This window comes from Culex pipiens, chromosome 3 (genome assembly GCF_016801865.2).
Source record: "Culex pipiens pallens isolate TS chromosome 3, TS_CPP_V2, whole genome shotgun sequence".
In the NCBI taxonomy this organism is placed as follows: Eukaryota; Metazoa; Arthropoda; class Insecta; order Diptera; family Culicidae; genus Culex; species Culex pipiens.
This window is the reverse complement of record NC_068939.1, coordinates 101,216,350-101,235,478: the sequence shown is the minus strand read 5'-3', so window position 1 is coordinate 101,235,478 and position 19,129 is coordinate 101,216,350. Positions and strand designations below refer to the sequence as shown.

The 19,129-nt window shown below is 37.5% G+C and overlaps 1 protein-coding gene across 2 annotated transcripts in view; it reads right to left on the bottom strand.

Moving 5' to 3' along the window:
• Positions 1-927: 927 nt before the first annotated feature.
• The window catches only part of LOC120418846 (uncharacterized), a 31,846-nt gene continuing 13,644 nt past the window's right edge, over positions 928-19,129 (bottom strand). Inside the window, exons 2-5 of one of the 2 annotated variants that reach the window (XM_039581370.2) lie at positions 12,997-13,492; positions 12,678-12,817; positions 6,389-7,116; positions 928-1,687 (exon numbers count right to left, since the gene is read on the bottom strand). In XM_039581370.2, the coding sequence (XP_039437304.2) occupies positions 1,034-1,687; positions 6,389-7,116; positions 12,678-12,817; positions 12,997-13,492 (2,018 nt within the window). In that variant the 3' untranslated portion in view covers positions 928-1,033. The remainder of the gene's footprint in view (positions 1,688-6,388; positions 7,117-12,677; positions 12,818-12,996; positions 13,493-19,129) is intronic. The other variant, XM_039581369.2, reaches the window with a different exon arrangement.

The following is a 19,129-nucleotide window of genomic DNA, read 5'->3' as shown; positions in this document are numbered from 1 at the left end:
TACAAGTTTGCATAGATGTTTTTTTCTAAATTTGGTCGTAGAAGAATGCGAGATAATAGTGGTTTATGCAACAAGTTGCATTTGCATGAAATTTTTTTCAGCACGAGTCGTACATTTATCCAACGAGGTTCACCGAGTTGGATAAATACGACAGGTGATGAAAAAATCAAGTTTTGCAACGAGTTCCATACAACGTTTTTTGCAATTCCGAGAAACACCCTTTTGAACAGAATTGAGTCAATGAATCGTTTGAATCAAAAAAATTTTGAAAAGTATAACTTTTCAGCATTAGTTTTCAAAAGGGCTTTTATTCAATTCTGTATAACTTTGTAGAAGACAAAAATAAAAATATTACTGAAAAGTTAGATTTTCAAAATCATCCTAATAGGGAACCCCCCTAATTTTTAACCAAACCAAATTTTGCCCCTTTCCATTTGCAACAACTCTTCTCAAGGCACCTAAGTCCCAAAACTTCACCATTTTTCGGAAAATCAATGTTTCACTTGATTTTGCAATCTGGAAGTGGTTTTAGCGATTTCTAAAAAAAAACTATCGAAAAAAACTTTTCTAGATTAATCCACCTGGTATAAGTCACCAATTTCAATGTTGTTCTAATATTGAAAGTGCATCTTGATCCTTAATTTGCGATAAAATAAGCATTAATAAATAATTTTGCAATTGATTGCAATAAAATTTCGATAATTTGTTTAACAAATGTCTTTATCAGTAAGTAAGAGGGGGTTCAAGAAAGTATTGTATGATTTTCTATTGTCTAAGAAACGTTTCTATGAACAGTTGTCCACAAAGGGAGATGGGGAAATGTTACAAAGGAAGAGTAGGGTGTTTAAAATAAATTTGTTCACGTGTTAAATACAATGTTAAATAGAAAAAGTTTCTTTATATAAATAAATATAACATTTGTTTAAGAATGACATTACATTTATTGTATTTATTAATACGTACAGGGAAAAAGTTAGATACCAACTACAACATGAATTTATTACATTCATCCAATGATTATTAGGAAAGCCTCTCAATTATTAACAACATAATAAGGTCCTATGCTGCCAATGGGCACATTGTACGACGAGAATCTGTCACTATATCCTCGGAAAACTTTTGGTGTCGCCAAAGCCCGTTGGTGACCCCGACGGTAGCTGTTTTGCCTCTGTTGATTATTCGTCAGATAGTAACTGACCGCTGGAACAACCTCAATTTCGTAGCCGATCCCTCTACTCCCGGTAGAATAGGAAGCGGCAGGTTGAACGAAAATATCACTTCTGCGGGAAACCAACTGTGGCTTCGAATATCTCGTTGAACCAACTCTCGACACTGTACTGGTCGTGGTCGGAACAAAATAGCTCGGATTTGGGTAGTACACTTCCGGCGTAACAAAAGCCTTATTTACGCGGTACACATTCTGTACCGTCACCGGGTTTGGATTTGGATTGTGCTGCACTTGGTTGGTTTGAATGATTTGTGAGTTGGGAACGGCATTCGAAAGAATTCTCCTTGAGTTGATCGATGCCGTAGAGGACGGTGGAAGCACTCCCGACGGTGGCAGGATCGGCGCAATCGGTTGATAGCTGGGTGTTGGCATTTTCGCATAACCTGCCGCGGTCCACATTTTGAGCAATTTGGCCATGATGAGCTTCACTTCGACGTCCGGAATTGGCAGGGAATGGATCTGGGGGGAAAAGACAAACGTGACTCTGTTAAATATTTTGAAACAAACATCTTTCCATGAATACGACTTGATGAAGCTGCAAATTTAGCAGTTTTTGCACTTCCACCACCACTATTTAAATGAAGACAAAAAGCACCAGTTGATTGAATTGAATACATTAGCGTTCCACATTAAACTCTTTTTCGTTCTAAAGCAAAAGCACAAACTCTGTCATGCTGGAACCGTTTTTCTTGGAGTTTAAAATTTGCTCGAAAACTTTTCGACGACACGCTCACTAGGGAAAATTGTCATCGACAAAAAAAACACTTTTCGTGAAAATTCGCTTAATTGAAGTTATGGGTATAGTTTTTCGCTATTAGTGCAAGTGGTCGGAGCTCAATTTCTAGTTCGTTCTTCTCAAAAACCTCAACATCATCGAAGTGAAGGAGAGTACGACACAGCTATTCGATATTGTCAGGACCTCGTTCATTAGACAGTTGGTTCGGAATGTAAAAATTTGGCTCAGTTGCTCCGGTGCCGGTGTCATCAATCATTGATAAACACTTCCGCTGAAAGAATGCACGCTCTATCGGCTATGCTAATGAGCTACTTCGTTATTCGAAAGGAACAGCAGGAGGTAGATTAAAACATAGGAGAATCATTTTTTTGATATAAATTCATGCCTTTAAGAATGCAAACTCAGAACCGAGAGAGGCAATACAGACAAATAGGAATTGTTTAACAGTACCTTAAGTTGAAAATGTAAGCATGAAACATTAACCAAATTTATATTTTTTTTTATCGTTAAACAAATTGATCAAATTTGTAAGTGATCATAAACTCTAATATTTTTTCAATGAAGTCATCTTAAGCAACCATGCGCACCCATTTCCAACTCCTTATTTTTACTACCCCCTCAGATACACGTCAATTTCAGTATAAACGAGCACCACTCTCTCCCCACGTTGCTGACAGAATGGATTATCTGTATTTTTGCTAACATAAGGAGGTAGAAATGGGCACGCATGGTTGCTTAACATGATTCCATTGTATTTAAACCCGAAATATAAAGTTTCTTTATTGTAAGGAAACTCACTAAAATATAATTCTGTCGGAATGGAGCGTGTTCAGGGAGTTCAATACAAAAACTACACTGAAGCTTATATTGACATCAACTTCAAAAATGTCGAGTTGTCCATCCCTATTTTAAGTGCCTTTACAAAACAATGAATTTATATGAAGACTTTGCAACATAATGCTTTGCGTTCAGCTTAAACATCTCCTCAAAACGTTATTCACATAAACTTGTCAGCAATAGTCAGCGAAGACATCCGACAATTGCCCTATCACGTCAAGCACAGCACAACTTCAGGTAGGTACAACATGCAACTTCAAAAACCGCAAGATCACATCATTCCCACGTGGCAGTGCAGCGAAAGCATCTCTTCCCTTCACAACACTCTTACAGCTGAAAATGCAACCATCAGGCTGCGCCGGAAAAAGCAAACCCGGGCGGGTAAAGTTTCGCGTGTCGTCGCAACTTGCAGCGCTTTCTGGTTGGGATGGCTCAGCTGCAAAGTCTACGCGACTCGTCCTTAAGGAACAGAATAAGAAGAAGAAGAATAGTACGAGCCAAGAGACACATGTTGAAAGGAAGCAATCCAGTGCCATGACAAACAAGCTTCGTAGTTGGAGCACTTTGCTTTCCCTTTTCCACGACCACCCACCCAGCATGTCACTCCGAATCAACCCGGGATGGAACCGACCACCCACCGCAAAAAAGGACGGATGGTACCGGGTGGAAGTAAATTAGTCGGTAGAATGAACCTACTTCGTCTTGGTACCTTTTCTGCCCTCTTCTTCGTCTGCATCTCTGGCTGGCAAAGTCTCCCGGCTCATAACCTTGTTGCGGGAGCAAACTTTTTGAGCAAGTGTCTTCGTCAGCTTCTTGCTTCTTCAATGAGGAACTGAGGGTATAATGGCCCAGCTTAAGTCTAAAAATAAATGATTGAATTTCCTTTTTATAATAATTCAAGAAAAGCTTAACTTTAAACTTTGAAATCCAACAAATAATACAATTTTAAGATTTCAAGTAAATTTGAAGCGAAGGCTCATTTTTAAAAAGTCTGAAAATACCGTCACCAGGGATGACATTGGGTCATAAAAATTACTGAAATTTGTATAACCCAATATCACCCCCCAGACTCGATGTCACTTCTGATGATGGTAATTAAGACCATGAATATGCAGTAGGGTGACAATAAAAAAATCGACATCAGGGATACCCCTAGATTCGATTTCTTAGCCAAAAAATAAGTTACTGTGAAAATTTTGAGCGAAATCGTTAAGGGTAAAGATCGCTTTTTATCGTTGAAGCTGGTAAAAAAATCTTTTCATACAAAAACGTCTTCTTTAAATCGTTAAGAACTCGTCAGGGTTCACTCGGATCGATTTGGGGTCTTCGACAAAGTTGTTTGTCATAAAACTTTGAATAAGAATCTCAAACTTGACAATAATCAGACACATTTTCGTTATCTTTTGGCGAAAGTGTGATTTTTTTCGCTTTTCCCCATACATTTTTTCGAATTTTCCCATACAAACTTCAACGATAAAATAAGCACAGTTACTTATTTTTACCAAAAAAAACTAACTTAATCCACCTATGTGGTTGATGCCTTCCTCTCTTTTTACCAACAATGGGTAATACAGGGTTGCCAGATCTTCAATGTTGTGGACTCGTTAGAAGATTCAATTACCTAACCAACGATGTGTCGGATGATGGATCCGGACATGGTTTACATACATTTAAGTGAGATCCGGCATCAAAAAAGTACATAAATATCACTTAAGTGGTCATAACTCGAGACACGGTTGCCAGTTCTTCAATGTTTTGGACTCGTTGGAAAGGTCTATCGATTACCGGACATCGTTTACATGCATATAAATGAGATCCGGATATATGTGAAAACACATTTTTATACTTAACTTTTGAACAAGTTATCGAAACTTCAAACAATTCAATATCGATGTATGGGACCCTAAACCAAGTCGAATGCAACTGGTTTGGTCAAAATCGGTTAGGCCAGTGCTGAGAAAACCCAGTGAGAATTTTGGTCACATACATACATACACACACACATACACACACAGACATTTGTTCAGTTTTCGATTCTGAGTCGATATGTATACATGAAGGTGGGTCTTTGAGCTTTAAATAAAAAGTTCATTTTTAGAGCAGGATTATAGCCTTACCTCAGTGAGGAAGGCAAAACTCGAGCCATGGGGTATCTCTTACGATTTTACAAAATTTTCAATTTTTTTTTTTGTTACTTTTACGATTTTACAAAAATTTTTAAGCATATTTTTATTTGTGTCCCAGACTGTGCGTCTACGCATATTTTTTACATTTTAAATGATGATGTTGCCATTTTATTGCAGAAAATGTGAAATACAAACAAAAAATTGAAAAAGTGACTTAAAACATGAAAAATAAGAAAGGCAAAATGTTATGATAGAAGGTGGTAAAAAATGCCAAACACTACCAAAAACAAGTATAAACTAAACAAGATAAATGCAAATTAAAATACTAAAAATAAAACAAGAAAAACATGAAACAAGAGAAATAAAGTGTCGAAAAATATAATAAATAATAAATCTGAGCAGTATAGGATTAACCGTATGCTGTTGATAACGATGAAGTTTTCTCAAAATCTATTTTTTGTCAACTTGTCACAATTTCAGAATATATCATGATTGCATGGTCTGATCGGTACTACATTTCAAATTAACAGTATCAACATTTAACGAAGTCTGTTTTTTTGGTAGAAAAGTTATAATTGTGAACGAGTTTTAGGAGGTGTGAAGTTTTAAAGGTAAGGTTTTGAAAGCTACATAAAATAGCGTTCTTATTCAAGTCAAATAAAAATTGACATGTGTCTAAATAGCACGATTATAATAAATTTCTTCTAAACTCAAAAGAAAATCAATGCGTCAAAGTTATTTCCTTACACTTAATATGTTTATTTAATATTCTTAACATAAATAGAGTATCGGCGGAAAGTGACAGCTCGTTTAGTGGCGTCGGAAATTTTAACTCAAACTATGTTCGTGAACCATAAATGATACATTCATGATAAATGCAAATTTATATGTTTGAGGTTTGAATATAGTTGTACAACAATCAAATTGGTTTCATTTCAAAATCGCTTATCGCTTATGTCCAAATTGTCATTTTTATAAAAAAAGATTTCTTTGTGATTTAGTTATCGAGCTGTTTTGCATATATTTTTTTTAAAACCAATACATTTTTTACAGATTCCCCTTTCGTTTTTTCGTGGATTTGAGTAACATTTTTATTTTATGTCGGTGCAAGTATTGTCCAATGTTAACAGTCCTAAAAAGGTTGACCAAAAAACGAATTTTCTTATCAAACTTCCAAAAAAATATAAAATAAAAATCAAAATTTACATGTATTTTAAATTATTAACATTGGAATTGTGACCAATCACTCCACATTGCCCCACTTCCAGTGTGCACGTGTGTGTGCAGTGCACGCTTCTAGCAGAATCACGAAGAACTGTTTCAAGTCGAAGTTTATCGTCGGTTTCTTACAAGACGGATCAGAAACGCAAATATTTGTGCAGATGACAATGAACACTTAACTATTTCGGTTGGTTAGCAGACGACGATGATGTCGTACATGGAGAAAATTGAGTGACTTACCTCTTCGTTAAGACGCTGACGATGTACTACACCAGGATACTGTGCTGGGAAGGTTGAGGAGGGTTTGCCAATTTCCAACTTGGGTGGTAACAGATCACGACCAATCTGCGAACCAAGGAAGGCTGACTTGGTCGGGTCGAACCCGGACTGGGGGTCGGTGGAAAGTGTCCCCAAACTAGACACGTACACTTGCTCCGACGCCCGAGAAGGAGGAGATACCAAGCGTGACTGCTCCTGCCCTCCATCGCCTCCGCGAGCCCCGTAAGTGGTGGTTCCCTTATTGAATTTTGATTGAAAAACATCTCCCCTTCCAATCTCCGCCGAAGGTTGAACTCCTTGCCCTGCGAATCCTCCATTAAAGCCAGAACCGAACACGTTCGCTCGATTTGCCTGCTGCTGCACGTTGGGAGGGAAATCTAACTTTCCGCCCCCTTGGCCACCACCGTCATCTGCTGCCAGTAACGAGGTCATCATCGGGAAGCTCACCATCGACATTACCGAGGCCATCATTTTGCCGAAGTCGGCAGTATTTTTGCTGAGTTGCTCATTCTTTGCATAATATCGCTCACTTTCACCACACAGGACGTTCATGTACCAATCGCAGACAAAGTAACGCTGGTTGAAAAGTGTCCCATTTGGGCACAGGAAGGCGAACCCGTTGCCCGATTCGTCCGTGTTGGCGCACACCCTGAACACCTGGCAGCGGGCCTCAACGTCGGCGTAATAACCTGGAATAGAAAGTGCGAGAAGGCAAATATTAGAGATTGTGTGCAATGTCAGCACTGACGAAGAAATATCGATTTTTTACTTCATTAGGTTTCTCTTTATTATGCTAGAAACTTTACCCATAATATACTGAGAAAAAGACTATGACCATACACGGTGTGGGAGGAAGCAAAATGTTTTAAATCGAGAACACTCATGGGAGATTTTTACGTAGAAAATTTTGTTTCACCTTGCCGAATAAAAATATGTTCGATTCAAAATATTCTATCGGTTACAATTGCGTTTTTCAACAAAAAAAAGTGTTTTTTTTTATATTGAGTGAGATGCCCGGTACAAAAACAAATACAAATTGATCAAAAAATACTATTTTCGAAAATTTATGCTAAGCAAAGGTAAAATAAATGTAGAACATTTTGAAACACGACATATAAAAAGGCGAATCTATGACATTTCCCCGAAACCCATATTACCGAAGGGACATTTCCCCGAATGCCACTTCCCCGAAAAGACACTTCCCTTAATATTCATTTCCCCGAATTCCATTTACCCGAATTTCCCATTTCTCCTAATCGTCCACATCCCCGAATGCCATTTTCCCGAATGGGCCACAATCCCGAATGCCACTTACCCGATTAGTCATATCCCTGAATAGTCATTTCCCTGAACGCCATTTCCCCGAACGAGGTCAAGCGGAAATGCCCGGTGCCCCGGAGCGCGCACGCTCCTGGGCACCGGGCATTTCCGCTTGACCGCGTTCGGGGGAATGGCATTTTATAAGAAAAAAAATGATGACAATTTTTATCACATCAAACAACATATTTAAAGGTTCGTATTGGCCTTGAATGATCAGCTTTCTTTTTGGCTTCATTCAGAACAGACGTAGCATTTTAGGGGGGATTCAATACAATGAATATTGGTACAGATCTTTTTTATACATATATTCTCAAAACAAATACTGTTTTCTTATAGACATGATAATAATAATGCAATAGAAGTTTTGTTATTTTTTATGATTCAAAAAACATACCCTGCGATTTTCGTAGTACAGAACCCCGTACACACTGATCATTTTATTCGCATTGCTGGTTTGGGATTTGGCGAAAGACACAATCAACGAAAACTTTTAAAAAAAATTGAACCAGCCTTATGTACCTATTTGTGCGATTTTTGGGTTCTTTGACAAAAATCGAAAAAAGACAAATTTCCTTGCAAATTTGTCAAAAACAACATCTAATTATATACGGTTGAATACAAATGTTAATTGAACAAAAAAAATCTAGCACAGTCCAGACTTGATTATCCGAAGGCTTCGGAAAAATTTCACTTCGGATAATCAAAACTTCGGATAATCGAATCACGAAAAAAAAATTGTTATGCCTATTTTTTATTGTCGAGCGTATGTCCCCTAAACTACGTTAAAGTGATTTAAAACTTTTAAATCCAAGGCCAATATGGCGGTGTTGAAATTTTGAAAAAAAAAGCATTTTATTATTTAATAGGAAATCAACTATTCAAATTTGACTAAAATGGGGTTGCAGAACTCAAATTTGATGTTTAAAACAAGAAAAAGAAGAAAAAAAAATTGTTTTTGATTCGATTATTCGAAGTCCCATACAAACCTTCGGATAATCGAAACATCGGATAATCGAGTCTGGACTGTAATTGGGGCCTAAAATTAAGCTTAAATTTGTTGTGGTTTGGTTGAGCGTTTTAGCAGAATGCATTACTATGAATACAAAGAGACGAGTTGTTCCTTTTAATTCCGCTATAATTTGTGATATTATTGTTCACAACGATAAGGCTTATATTTCTAAGTACAATGATCCTTTGAACGACCGCAAAGGATTTAAAATGGATTTTTAATTCAATTTTTAAAAAATCACTTCACGGCCCTTCTTGGCATAAAAGCTTCTACTTGACAACTCGTTCCAAGGGGACCATAGTTGATCCATCGAAAAAAAATTGTCTTGTCAATAACTTTTTATTTGCATAAAAATGAAAAAAAAAGTTATCAGAAATGGTTTTTAATTTTGTTTTTTACCGTTGTTCATAAAAATTGACAAAGAGCTTTACTACCCAATTTACAACATTTAATCAACAGCATACCCAAAAAGCTGTTTGTTCGGTAAAATTGAGAAAGAAAATAACTGTTAGTCATGGAAAAGGCTTTAGCGAAAATGATGATTAGGGGATATGAAAATTTAAATTAAAATAAACGGCAATTGGCGTAAGTGTCACTTCGGGGAAATGGCATTCGGGAAAATGGCCGATTAGGGGAAATGATATTCGGGGATATAGCCGATTAGGGGAAATGATATTCGGGGAAATGGCATTCGGGGATGTAGCTGATTAGGGGAAGTGGTATTCGGGGATGTGGCCATTTAGGGGAAATGATTTTCGGGGAAATGGCATTCGGGGAAATGTCATTCGGGGAAATGAGCTAGACCCAAAAAGGCTTATTAACAAAATATTTGATTTACTTGAGCCACCTTGCGCCTCCTCTCATGGTACTCTCATGGGAAACACATTTTTTCTGAAAAACGCGATTTTCACCGATAGATAATTTTGAATCGAACATGTGATCTCGATTTATAATATTTTGCTTTCTCCATAATGTGCATAGTTTTATTTTTAATCCGTTTTATACTGATCAAAAGACAATCTATTTTGTATGTTATCGAATAAAAAATATTTTTTTTGTTCTTCAGCATTGCCTTGGCGTTTTCGATTGCGAGATTCCTACTCAAAACGAGTAGGACCTTAGCTTCCATCCACCCCGGGATTCGAACTGACGACCTTTGGGTTGTGAGTCCAACTGCCTACCAGCGGACTCCACCAAGACAGGGCCCAGGGAGACGACTCCTACGCCTGCACTGAGCTAACGACCTCAGCTCTAGGTTAGACCGGGGCCAACATTTACTTCCCCCTCCCAAGGAAGGCGTGGTCAGACAAATCTAGTCTTAAAAAATGCTACCAGAACCTGGGATCGAACCCAGGCCGACTGGGTGAGAGGCAACCACGCTTACCCCTACACCACGGGTGTTATCAAGTAAAAGTTAAAAAATAGTAAACGTAACAAAATTCAAACAAAACAGAAAATTAAACTTCATATATTGAAACAATTTACCAAGCGTGTTATGCGAAATCTGCATAATTAAAAATTTGAGGGCTGCACATTTGAAAAATTCAAAATGATTTAATCAAATTAAATATGTGTAAATGGAATGGTATGAATTGGTAGTTGTATAAATACTGATAGAGAAGTCTTCAAAGTATCTCGAGAAGAAGTCTTCATTAAAGTTGGAAAAGTTTTAATGGTTAGTTAAGAGAACTATGACAACATGATTAAATAAAGAAACTTATATACTCTCATGGTATGTCATGGTTATTTCAATAAAAACGAGTTCGAACCGGAAAAAGGAATGCACTGTCGGATTCTTTTAACATAATAGTTCAAATTTATTTCTAAGTTATAATTATTGATACGGAATTCAAAAAAATCTTCAAATTCATAGCCGAGTTTTTTTTCTACAAAATTGTTTTTGGTGATGATTTAGATATCTTAAAAATCGGTTTCAAATTAATTTGGAGTGGTTTTGTAACTTTTTAAGTACTTAACCTCAACTTTAAAAATATTTCATTAAAAGATAACGTACTCTGTTAAACAATAATTGAATTGTGGATTTTCAAATGAAACATAAAAAGTAGCCTATCAATTAACTTTTCACACTTTCAATCTGAAATTTGTAAGGATTTATCAAAGTCTTCAATTTTAAAAATAACAATTTCTAACGCAACTTTTATAAAAGCACTATTAAAAAATTTGTTTGAAAGATACTTGCATGGAAAATGTGTGGCCTACTCCAGTACATGCTTAAAAAAATATAAATCTTGAGACAAGTCTTACCGCTTCAATAATATTATTTAAATCATCCAATCACGCTTTATTTTGGGATTTAAGCTAAGTACACTTCAAGAAACAATCCTTGAAATTTTAACATAAAGTCAACTTATGTCGAACTAATATTTACATTTAGGAATACTACCCTGTAAAAAATAATAAAATTATTAGTTTAAAAAAATAACTTCTCAAATTTCCATTGATTATATAAAGTCATAAAATATGATCGATATGAAACTAACAAAAAGATGTTTAAAACGAGCCAAAATTGGGCTATTGAGATCATTCAACTGTGATTCTTTCCCGGAACTTAAACACCAAAAATAACTTAACATTTCTGCAGGAATCTCCCATTAGGTAGCAAATAAGATCTCATCATCAGCAGAACACGTGAGACCAAAACTGAAATCTCAACAAAAGATCGTAACTCATATAAAGAAATAAAATTCATCTACTGTATGGCCAAAGATAATCTTTTTAATTGATATCCCAGAGCGCCGACAACTCCATTTCTAGCTTTAGTATCCGAAGAATTTTCCCATCATCCCATGCATCGCAGAAATGACCAAACCTCCAAAGTTTTAGATCGCCAAAGATACGCCTCATAAAAACAAATTAAAACCCGCTGAGATCCTGCTGCTGCTCTACTCTGCTGGCTGTGATTCCATCAAATCTAGCTCATGCCGGTATACTCTTGGAGCGCGAAATTTATGCGCGTCTATAAACGCTTTAACTTTTTTAGTGTCTAGTTCTTGGCTAAAAAATTACCGTAAAATTAAACGTTTGTTTTGTTTGAATTATTTTGCCACTCTCAAGCTTGCTGAACAGTTCTTTCGAAAATCAGAATTTTTATCAATTTTTATTTTTTTCATTTACTACGCCAATTGAGTAAAACTTGAAAGTCTGGAACAACATTTTAAAAGAGCGTACACGCATTTTAACAGCTGTAACTATTTTGCAAGTTCCGAAACAACAAATAATTATTTAACAAATCCTATTGTTTAACACCTCGAATTTTGTGAAAAAGTTTCCTAAAAAGTTTCCTGCTCAGCAGTGGCTTAATGTTCCAAACAAAACAAACTCGAGCATCCCAAGCCAATGACTTTTTCCTAGGGACCTACATAGGGAAATGAAATGTTCTGGGAGAAATTTCAAACACTCAAAGTCATTCAAATTTAAGGTTGAAAAACTTGTAGTTTTTCTTTGGTGCTGGCACTTTTCTTGTACCGAACAAGCACAAACATAACAAAAACTATCAGATTATTATCAACAACAGTTTTACAATACTTTTGATTGTCGTCGTCGAGTCTCGTTTTTTTACCAAAATGATTTTAAATTGATTCCGACCTTGTTCTTACATGACCTTGATGCTCGATTGGAACCCCTATTTGACAGTTTGATTGGAACCCTGAGAGTGACATTTCGCCTCTCCATATAGGCTCTCTACTTTTTCCATACGGATTTGTCAGGAGAAAGTCACATTTTTAGTTATTTGAATTTTAAACATATCAGACAGTTTTGCAATTAATGCCAACGTTTTGTCGGTTTGTAGGACATTTCTTGCGAAAAATTGGATTAATATAACATTGATGCAAGGAAAACAAAAAAATACAATAAATAAATCCGTTTTACAAGAGAACTGCTCTCACAACTCCTACTCACCATCGTGCCTTCCTTGGCACTTAAAGCTCGTCTCGGGAATCCGTCCCAGAATGGGATAATCGACATCTGGCTCCCCGGGAAGCGTTGAGCGTAGATTGTAACCGTTCTGACCTCCACCATCACCATCACTGCCTCCCCAGCTGCACGTCCCCATAGAGAAGAGAAGAAAAACGAAATTTAATAGTAACATAACATATTCATCTGACTGCGCTGCATCTCCCGCATAAAGATGAACGTGTGTCACGAAGATGGCAAAAAAAAAACACGCGGCAGGAGGATGTAATTAAATTTCCGCCCATCAACGGCCATGCACACGTACCTTGTGCCGGGACTTGCTCGGTTCCGATCCCCCGGAACGATTGACGATGTCAAAGAATAAGTTGAAGGTGCTAACGACGCCGCTGGCAAGGACGTCGATTTGAAATTTGTTACAGCATTTTTCTCTAATGCTTCGCTTCCTTTATTGCGATTTCCGGCGCCTCCGTTAGAATACGAAATCGAGTTGGGTCGGTGCTGCTGGAGCCGGGTTGCGGTTGCTGTCGATAATGGGGTTCGACTGGCGTCGTCGTAGGCGGCTTCCATCATAAGTTCCAGATTGGTGCGGAAAACCTCCTCGGGGTTGCGGTGGCCGCTGTCGAACACGATCGACGAGTAAAACTTTGGCGGCAGGAAGATACGGGCCGGTTGTCGCGTGTCGAAGCCACCGTTCCGCAGCATCTCGAGCAGGTCTGGGTTCAGCATCACGGTACTCATCAACCCAAACGGTGACGAAGATGCTCCGGCGCCGGCTGTAAGAATTGCGCCCAGAAGGCAATCTGTGGAGGCAACGGAAAAAGGTAACGTTATTCTCGGGATGATTTAAATTTACATGAGTGCTGTTCAATCAACACCGTCGTAAAGATGTAGAATAGCAACGTGTACGTGCTAATGTACCGTTTGAGAAATTGATTTGATTATACACGCGTGGGTGAAGGCGGGTACACGTGTAACATGAAAGACGATGGTTACGAATCCTGCCAATTCGGTAATGTTTGGTTGGAAGGGTAAACGAGCTGTTGAACTGTTTGAAGAGTTTAACATGACTTGGGTTCCATTTTCGGGGGGTTTTATCGACTCATGTTTCATTTGTTTGGCGATATTTAATGAACTAAGAAGCAAAATTAGGCGAAAGCTCGTTTTCCTAATACATATAAATATTGTTTTGTGTTACTACCCTTAAAAAAAGAATGTTTAAAGAATAGGGTAGAGGACCCATAAATCGCCCACTTTATAGTAGGAATCTAAGAAATTTGACGAGAATTTAATGACAATATATGGTTTTCGGTGCTATTTGTTGTAGAACGTTGATAAACTATTTCATTTTAAGTTTCCACAAGGTTTTTATCATTTACGGGTTAATTTTTGTTGAAATTTTGCGTTTCAATAAAGTGCTCTAAAGTGCCTATTTTCGCCTCTCTAAATCCAATTTTCGCCCACCCTTGGAACCAGTTTTCGCCCACGATAAAAATCAAGAAATCAGACGAAATTTTGGCACAAAGCTAAGCAAATATGGTCTCCTGTTGATACATAACATGTTCCAGAAGCTCAATTTGATTGATGTGCACATATATTGTAGTAAACAAATTTAGGTTACAGTTACAATTAGCTCCATGTTGTTGTTGATTTTATTAGGGGAAGTTTAACCTCGCTCCCGAATTGACTTAATAGAAAAATTCGAGTACCTCTTAAATAAAAATATTAAAGCACATGTGCTATTTTGAACGATATTGTGTAACTACTTTTCCATCCTCTGCTCATTTTTTTCTCCTATGTACCAGTAAACTTTTACCATGTCCCATACCTTAGCTTAGGTTAATTTTTGAACTGATGTTTTCACCAAAACACCCTAATGAATGAAATAAAATAAAATGATTAATTAACCTTTAAAAATAGCCTAGAATGTTCCAAATATGTTTTCAAGTACATTTCGCTGCGATTATATAAGTTTTTATGGTGAACGAAAACTGGTTCTAAATAAAATCTGAAAACACAATACTAGATTTCGCCCTGGGCGAAAATTGGATCTCATGTTTTTTCATGACCCCAGAAATCGCCCACTTTATTTTATTGAAATAACCTTTGGTAAACTATTAAAAAGGTAAATCACTAGATTTTCATGAAATTCAGACATACAGTGAAGCAATGAATTATTCTATTCATTATTTGCGGACAAAATAAGTTGTTTCCCTTCATTAACATTATTACCCGCTGTAGTCGAAATTGACAAAAATATGGCGGCTGCAATAAGGCTTTTTTTTAATGCTTATAAAAACTTAATAAACAATAGAAATTCACTAGTAATGTTTCAGTTAGAGCTAGAAATTAATGAATATGTAAACCTGCATAATAAATTAAACCAAAAATGATATAAGTTAGCTAAATACAGATTAAATCCAGTAGGTGGGCGAAAACTGGAGCAGGGCGAAAACTGGGTCCTCTACCCTATAACAGTGACAATGACAAATTATACAAACATATAAAAAATATAGAATTCCTTTATTCTGGGAATTTTGCAACCTTTCTTTATTTAGTAATTCGAATAGCCCAATTACTAATTAAGGAAAGGAGGAAAAATTGCAAGAATGAAGTAATTTAATACTTTTTATACTTCACACGTCGTCTCACATTCTGCTACTGAGCATTTATTACAAGAACGAGCATACTTTGTTAAAATTAGTTTCTGTTTGATTTTCTTTGGCACAAATTTCTTGAAATCGTTTAATCTTCTCGATTTTTTATCCTCATTGAGGTAAGGCTATCCAGCTCGGAAAATGAACATTTTATAAAAACGCCCTAGACCTATTATGATGTATACATCTCGACTGAGAATTGAAATCTGAACAAATGTCTAAGTGTGTTAATGTATGGATGTGACCAAATAAACTCACTCTCAGCACATCTCAAGCCAGATTGGTCACATTCGATTCGGTTTAGAGTCCCGTAGATCAAGTTTGGTTATTTTTTGGAAGTTTTGAAACCCTTATTTATCGTCAAACCCCATCATATTATATATCATTAAAAAGATAAGACCTTTCATATGACTCATAAACTTTTAGGATTCGGCGAGCTTATCCCAAGTAACATTTTTTCCAGGAGTTCTACAAGAGCTCTTCAAGATAGCTACAGCATAGCAGTTTGGACCGCGGTAGGATAAAACTCTCTTCAAGTATTTTCCAAACTCCTGAAGTAGTTTTGAAGAGAATTTTATCCTACCGCGGTCCAAACGGCTATGCTGTAGCTATCTTGAAGAGTTCTTGTAGAACTCCTGGGCAAAAATGTTACTTGGGGATCTAAAGTTATGGCTCTTAAGAGATATTGATGTTTTATTGCGAAAGGGTAGTCGATTCCATCTAGAGGAGCGGCCGTGGCTGACTGGTTACGGTGTTCGCTTTGTAAGCGAATGGTTCTGGGTTCGATGCCCATCTGCTCCCAACGAGAAAGTTAAGAACACATAAATTTGAAATGATGAATATGAACGAAAAATCAAAGTCGCTCGAGGCGGGGTTCGATCCCCCGTCCTTTGGATTGGTAAGCAAAAATGCTAACCACTAGGCCATGACGACTTGGTGAGCGTGGACTGGAATTAGGAATACTGTTACAGAGAGCGAGCTGTGGCGCTATAACCACGGCAAATAGTGTCCAGGGCATTCGTGGAAATACAATGTCCCATCCCAGAGGGTCCCGGAGTACCAAACCTTCTTAGCATGGTGCTCCCAACGAATACAACCAAATCTCGGAGCGTATGGTGATGTGTCCCCACGCTTCTTCCTCCCCTGTCGATTCAGAATTGTGTTGTTGTTCGAGCACTCCGTGCTCAAACTCAACCCAATTACGAATCATCTCTGCGACACGGCTTTACGCAGTAGGCCTGGCCGCTTTAACGCTTGTGATGTTTCAACGCATTTCAATGCAATGGCGCACTACAAATGTTAATAAATGACAAGAAGAGTGCTTGGCGTCATCTAACCTAAGGCACTCTCCAGGATCCCTTCGAAAGATTGGCTGCGCTAGGGTCTGATTAGATTAGATTAGAAAGGGTAGTCGATTCCATCACTCGAATCAAGGTAATTGAAAGACTTTTCAAGTGAACTGTAAAGAACCCTTTAGTTCTGAAGTCCAAATTCATTTCACGACACATCTTTGGAAAGATTCCAGGTCAATCGACTATCAAATTCAAATCAAAATCAAATCAAATTATTCGCTCTACAGCATTGCCTTGGCGTTCTCGATAAAGAGATTCCTACTCGAAACTAGGTGTCCGAAGGCTTGATTGTTGAGGCCATTGCAAACCTTTTTTTACACCTAAGCTTCCATCCACCCCGGGATTCGAACTGACGACCTTTGGATTGTTAGTCCAACTGCCTACCAGCGACTCCACCGAGGCAGGAGACCCAGGGAGACGACTCCTACACCTGGACTGAGCTTACGACCTAACACTAGGTTAGACCGGGGCCAACATTAACTTCCCTGTCCGATGGAAGGCATGATCAGACAAATCTCGTCTCAAAATTTGCCACCGGAAACTTCTGGGATCAAACCCCACTTACCCCTACACCACGGTCCCGGCTTCAAATTATTGTTTAATTTTAATCTCAACTTACTCTCTTACTCTATCTAACAAAGATAGTAATTTGAAAAATGTGAGGAAGGCATTAACCACGTAGGTTAGTTTTTGTTTGAAATTTTATTCATGCCTCACGTTTCCGGAGGTCCAAATTAAGGGGTTGGTTCATTTCAGCTTTCAGCTCTTTCTACCATAATTCTTCTAGAAAAGACTAAGCTTTGATTAGAAAATAGCTTTATTCTTAGAACTAATTGTTAAATATATTTTTGTTTATAAAAACATGATTTTTTTGGAGGAATTTAGGAACTTGTTCTTAAAGACAAACTTGGCGCTCCACTTACCAAAATTGACGATTTTTGAGGCAGTAATGCGATTAGGGACTATCCATAAACAACGTGAGGGGAGGGGGGTTGGAGATTGTCCACGCTCCTTCAAAAATCAAAAAGTCATAAACTAAAATAAAAGAAAAACATTTACCACAGTTAAAAAACCAAAGCCATTTCTTAAAGAACACGATGGTGAAGTCAAAAATAAGGTTAAAATATGTTCTAAATATGAAAGTTAAGCAACATGTTTACATTTCCGCAACACACGCTGGAAAACAATTTATAACACTGACTTACACTGCCGCTCTAATCTAGTCCGTCCCATATGTAAAAACAGCAAGCCGAGAAAAACGCAAGACAAATTTGTCCCGCCCATAAGGCTACGTGTTAGGATTGTACAAAAAAGTGAAATTTTCTACTGTTTTCTGGAATAAACTTTTATATTTTATTAGTCTTTCTGAAAGTTCACATGATTTTGAACCAATCTGCATCATTAACTCAAAATTGACGAAATTACATATGGGACGGACTTGATTTGAGCGGCAGTACAAAAATGCCAAAAATAACTGAGCAGGCCCAAATCGAGGGGAAGCATAAAGTTTGGGGTCCTCAGAATCAAAATGCACGTGATTCTGGGGACCCCAAAGTTCATGCTTCCCCTCGAGTTGAGTCTGCGCAGAAATTTTGTTGGTCGGTGTAACTTGAGAATGGACTGCGTCAATCGTGATTCGATTCCTTAGTAAAAGGAAGTTAGAGTATCATGTGGTATCATCACATGATGGACCTTATGACCACACCTTAGTATTGGTGACCTATGTAATGTTAACATTCACCCGACCTATGTAATGTTAACAAAAATCCGATGGTAAAATCGCATGCAAAAGCAAGCACATCACCTTCGTCAAAATAAACACTTAATATTACACACTGCATGTACATTTTTTGCAAACACAAAAAAAAGGTGCAACCGACGGGATTCAAACCCAGCACCATCAGTAAGGACTGGCGCCTTAGCCCACTCGGCCATCGGACCGTTGAAGAGCTGAAAGGATAAACGCATATATGAGCTTGAAATTTCAGTCAAGTAGGTTTCCCGTACTGATAGGCTACATGTTTCAGGGTGTAAAATCACATAAAATTGTATAAAATAATGCAATATTTATTTTACACCCAGACCTTTTACACGCAGCTGGATTACTACTTTTTTAGCTGTGAATGGTAACATTAGTTGAATAAAAATTGCTACTGAATCCGCCTTGTTAATGCCGTCCCCTGTACTCTTCAAGGGCGTTCCCGTCTACGTCAAATTTTTCTTCAAAATTAATACTGGAATAACGTTCTACGGTTTGTAGTCACAGAGATTTGAAAATTTGAAAATGGATGCTTTCACAATTTTTGCGATTAAGGTTAAAATGGAAGGGCCGGTCCGATTTGAATCCTATTCTTGCTTGTGTTGATGGTATCAACTGTAACTCCTAATTTGAGCGTGTTTGGAAAAGGAGTGCTGATACGTTTGAGGTTGA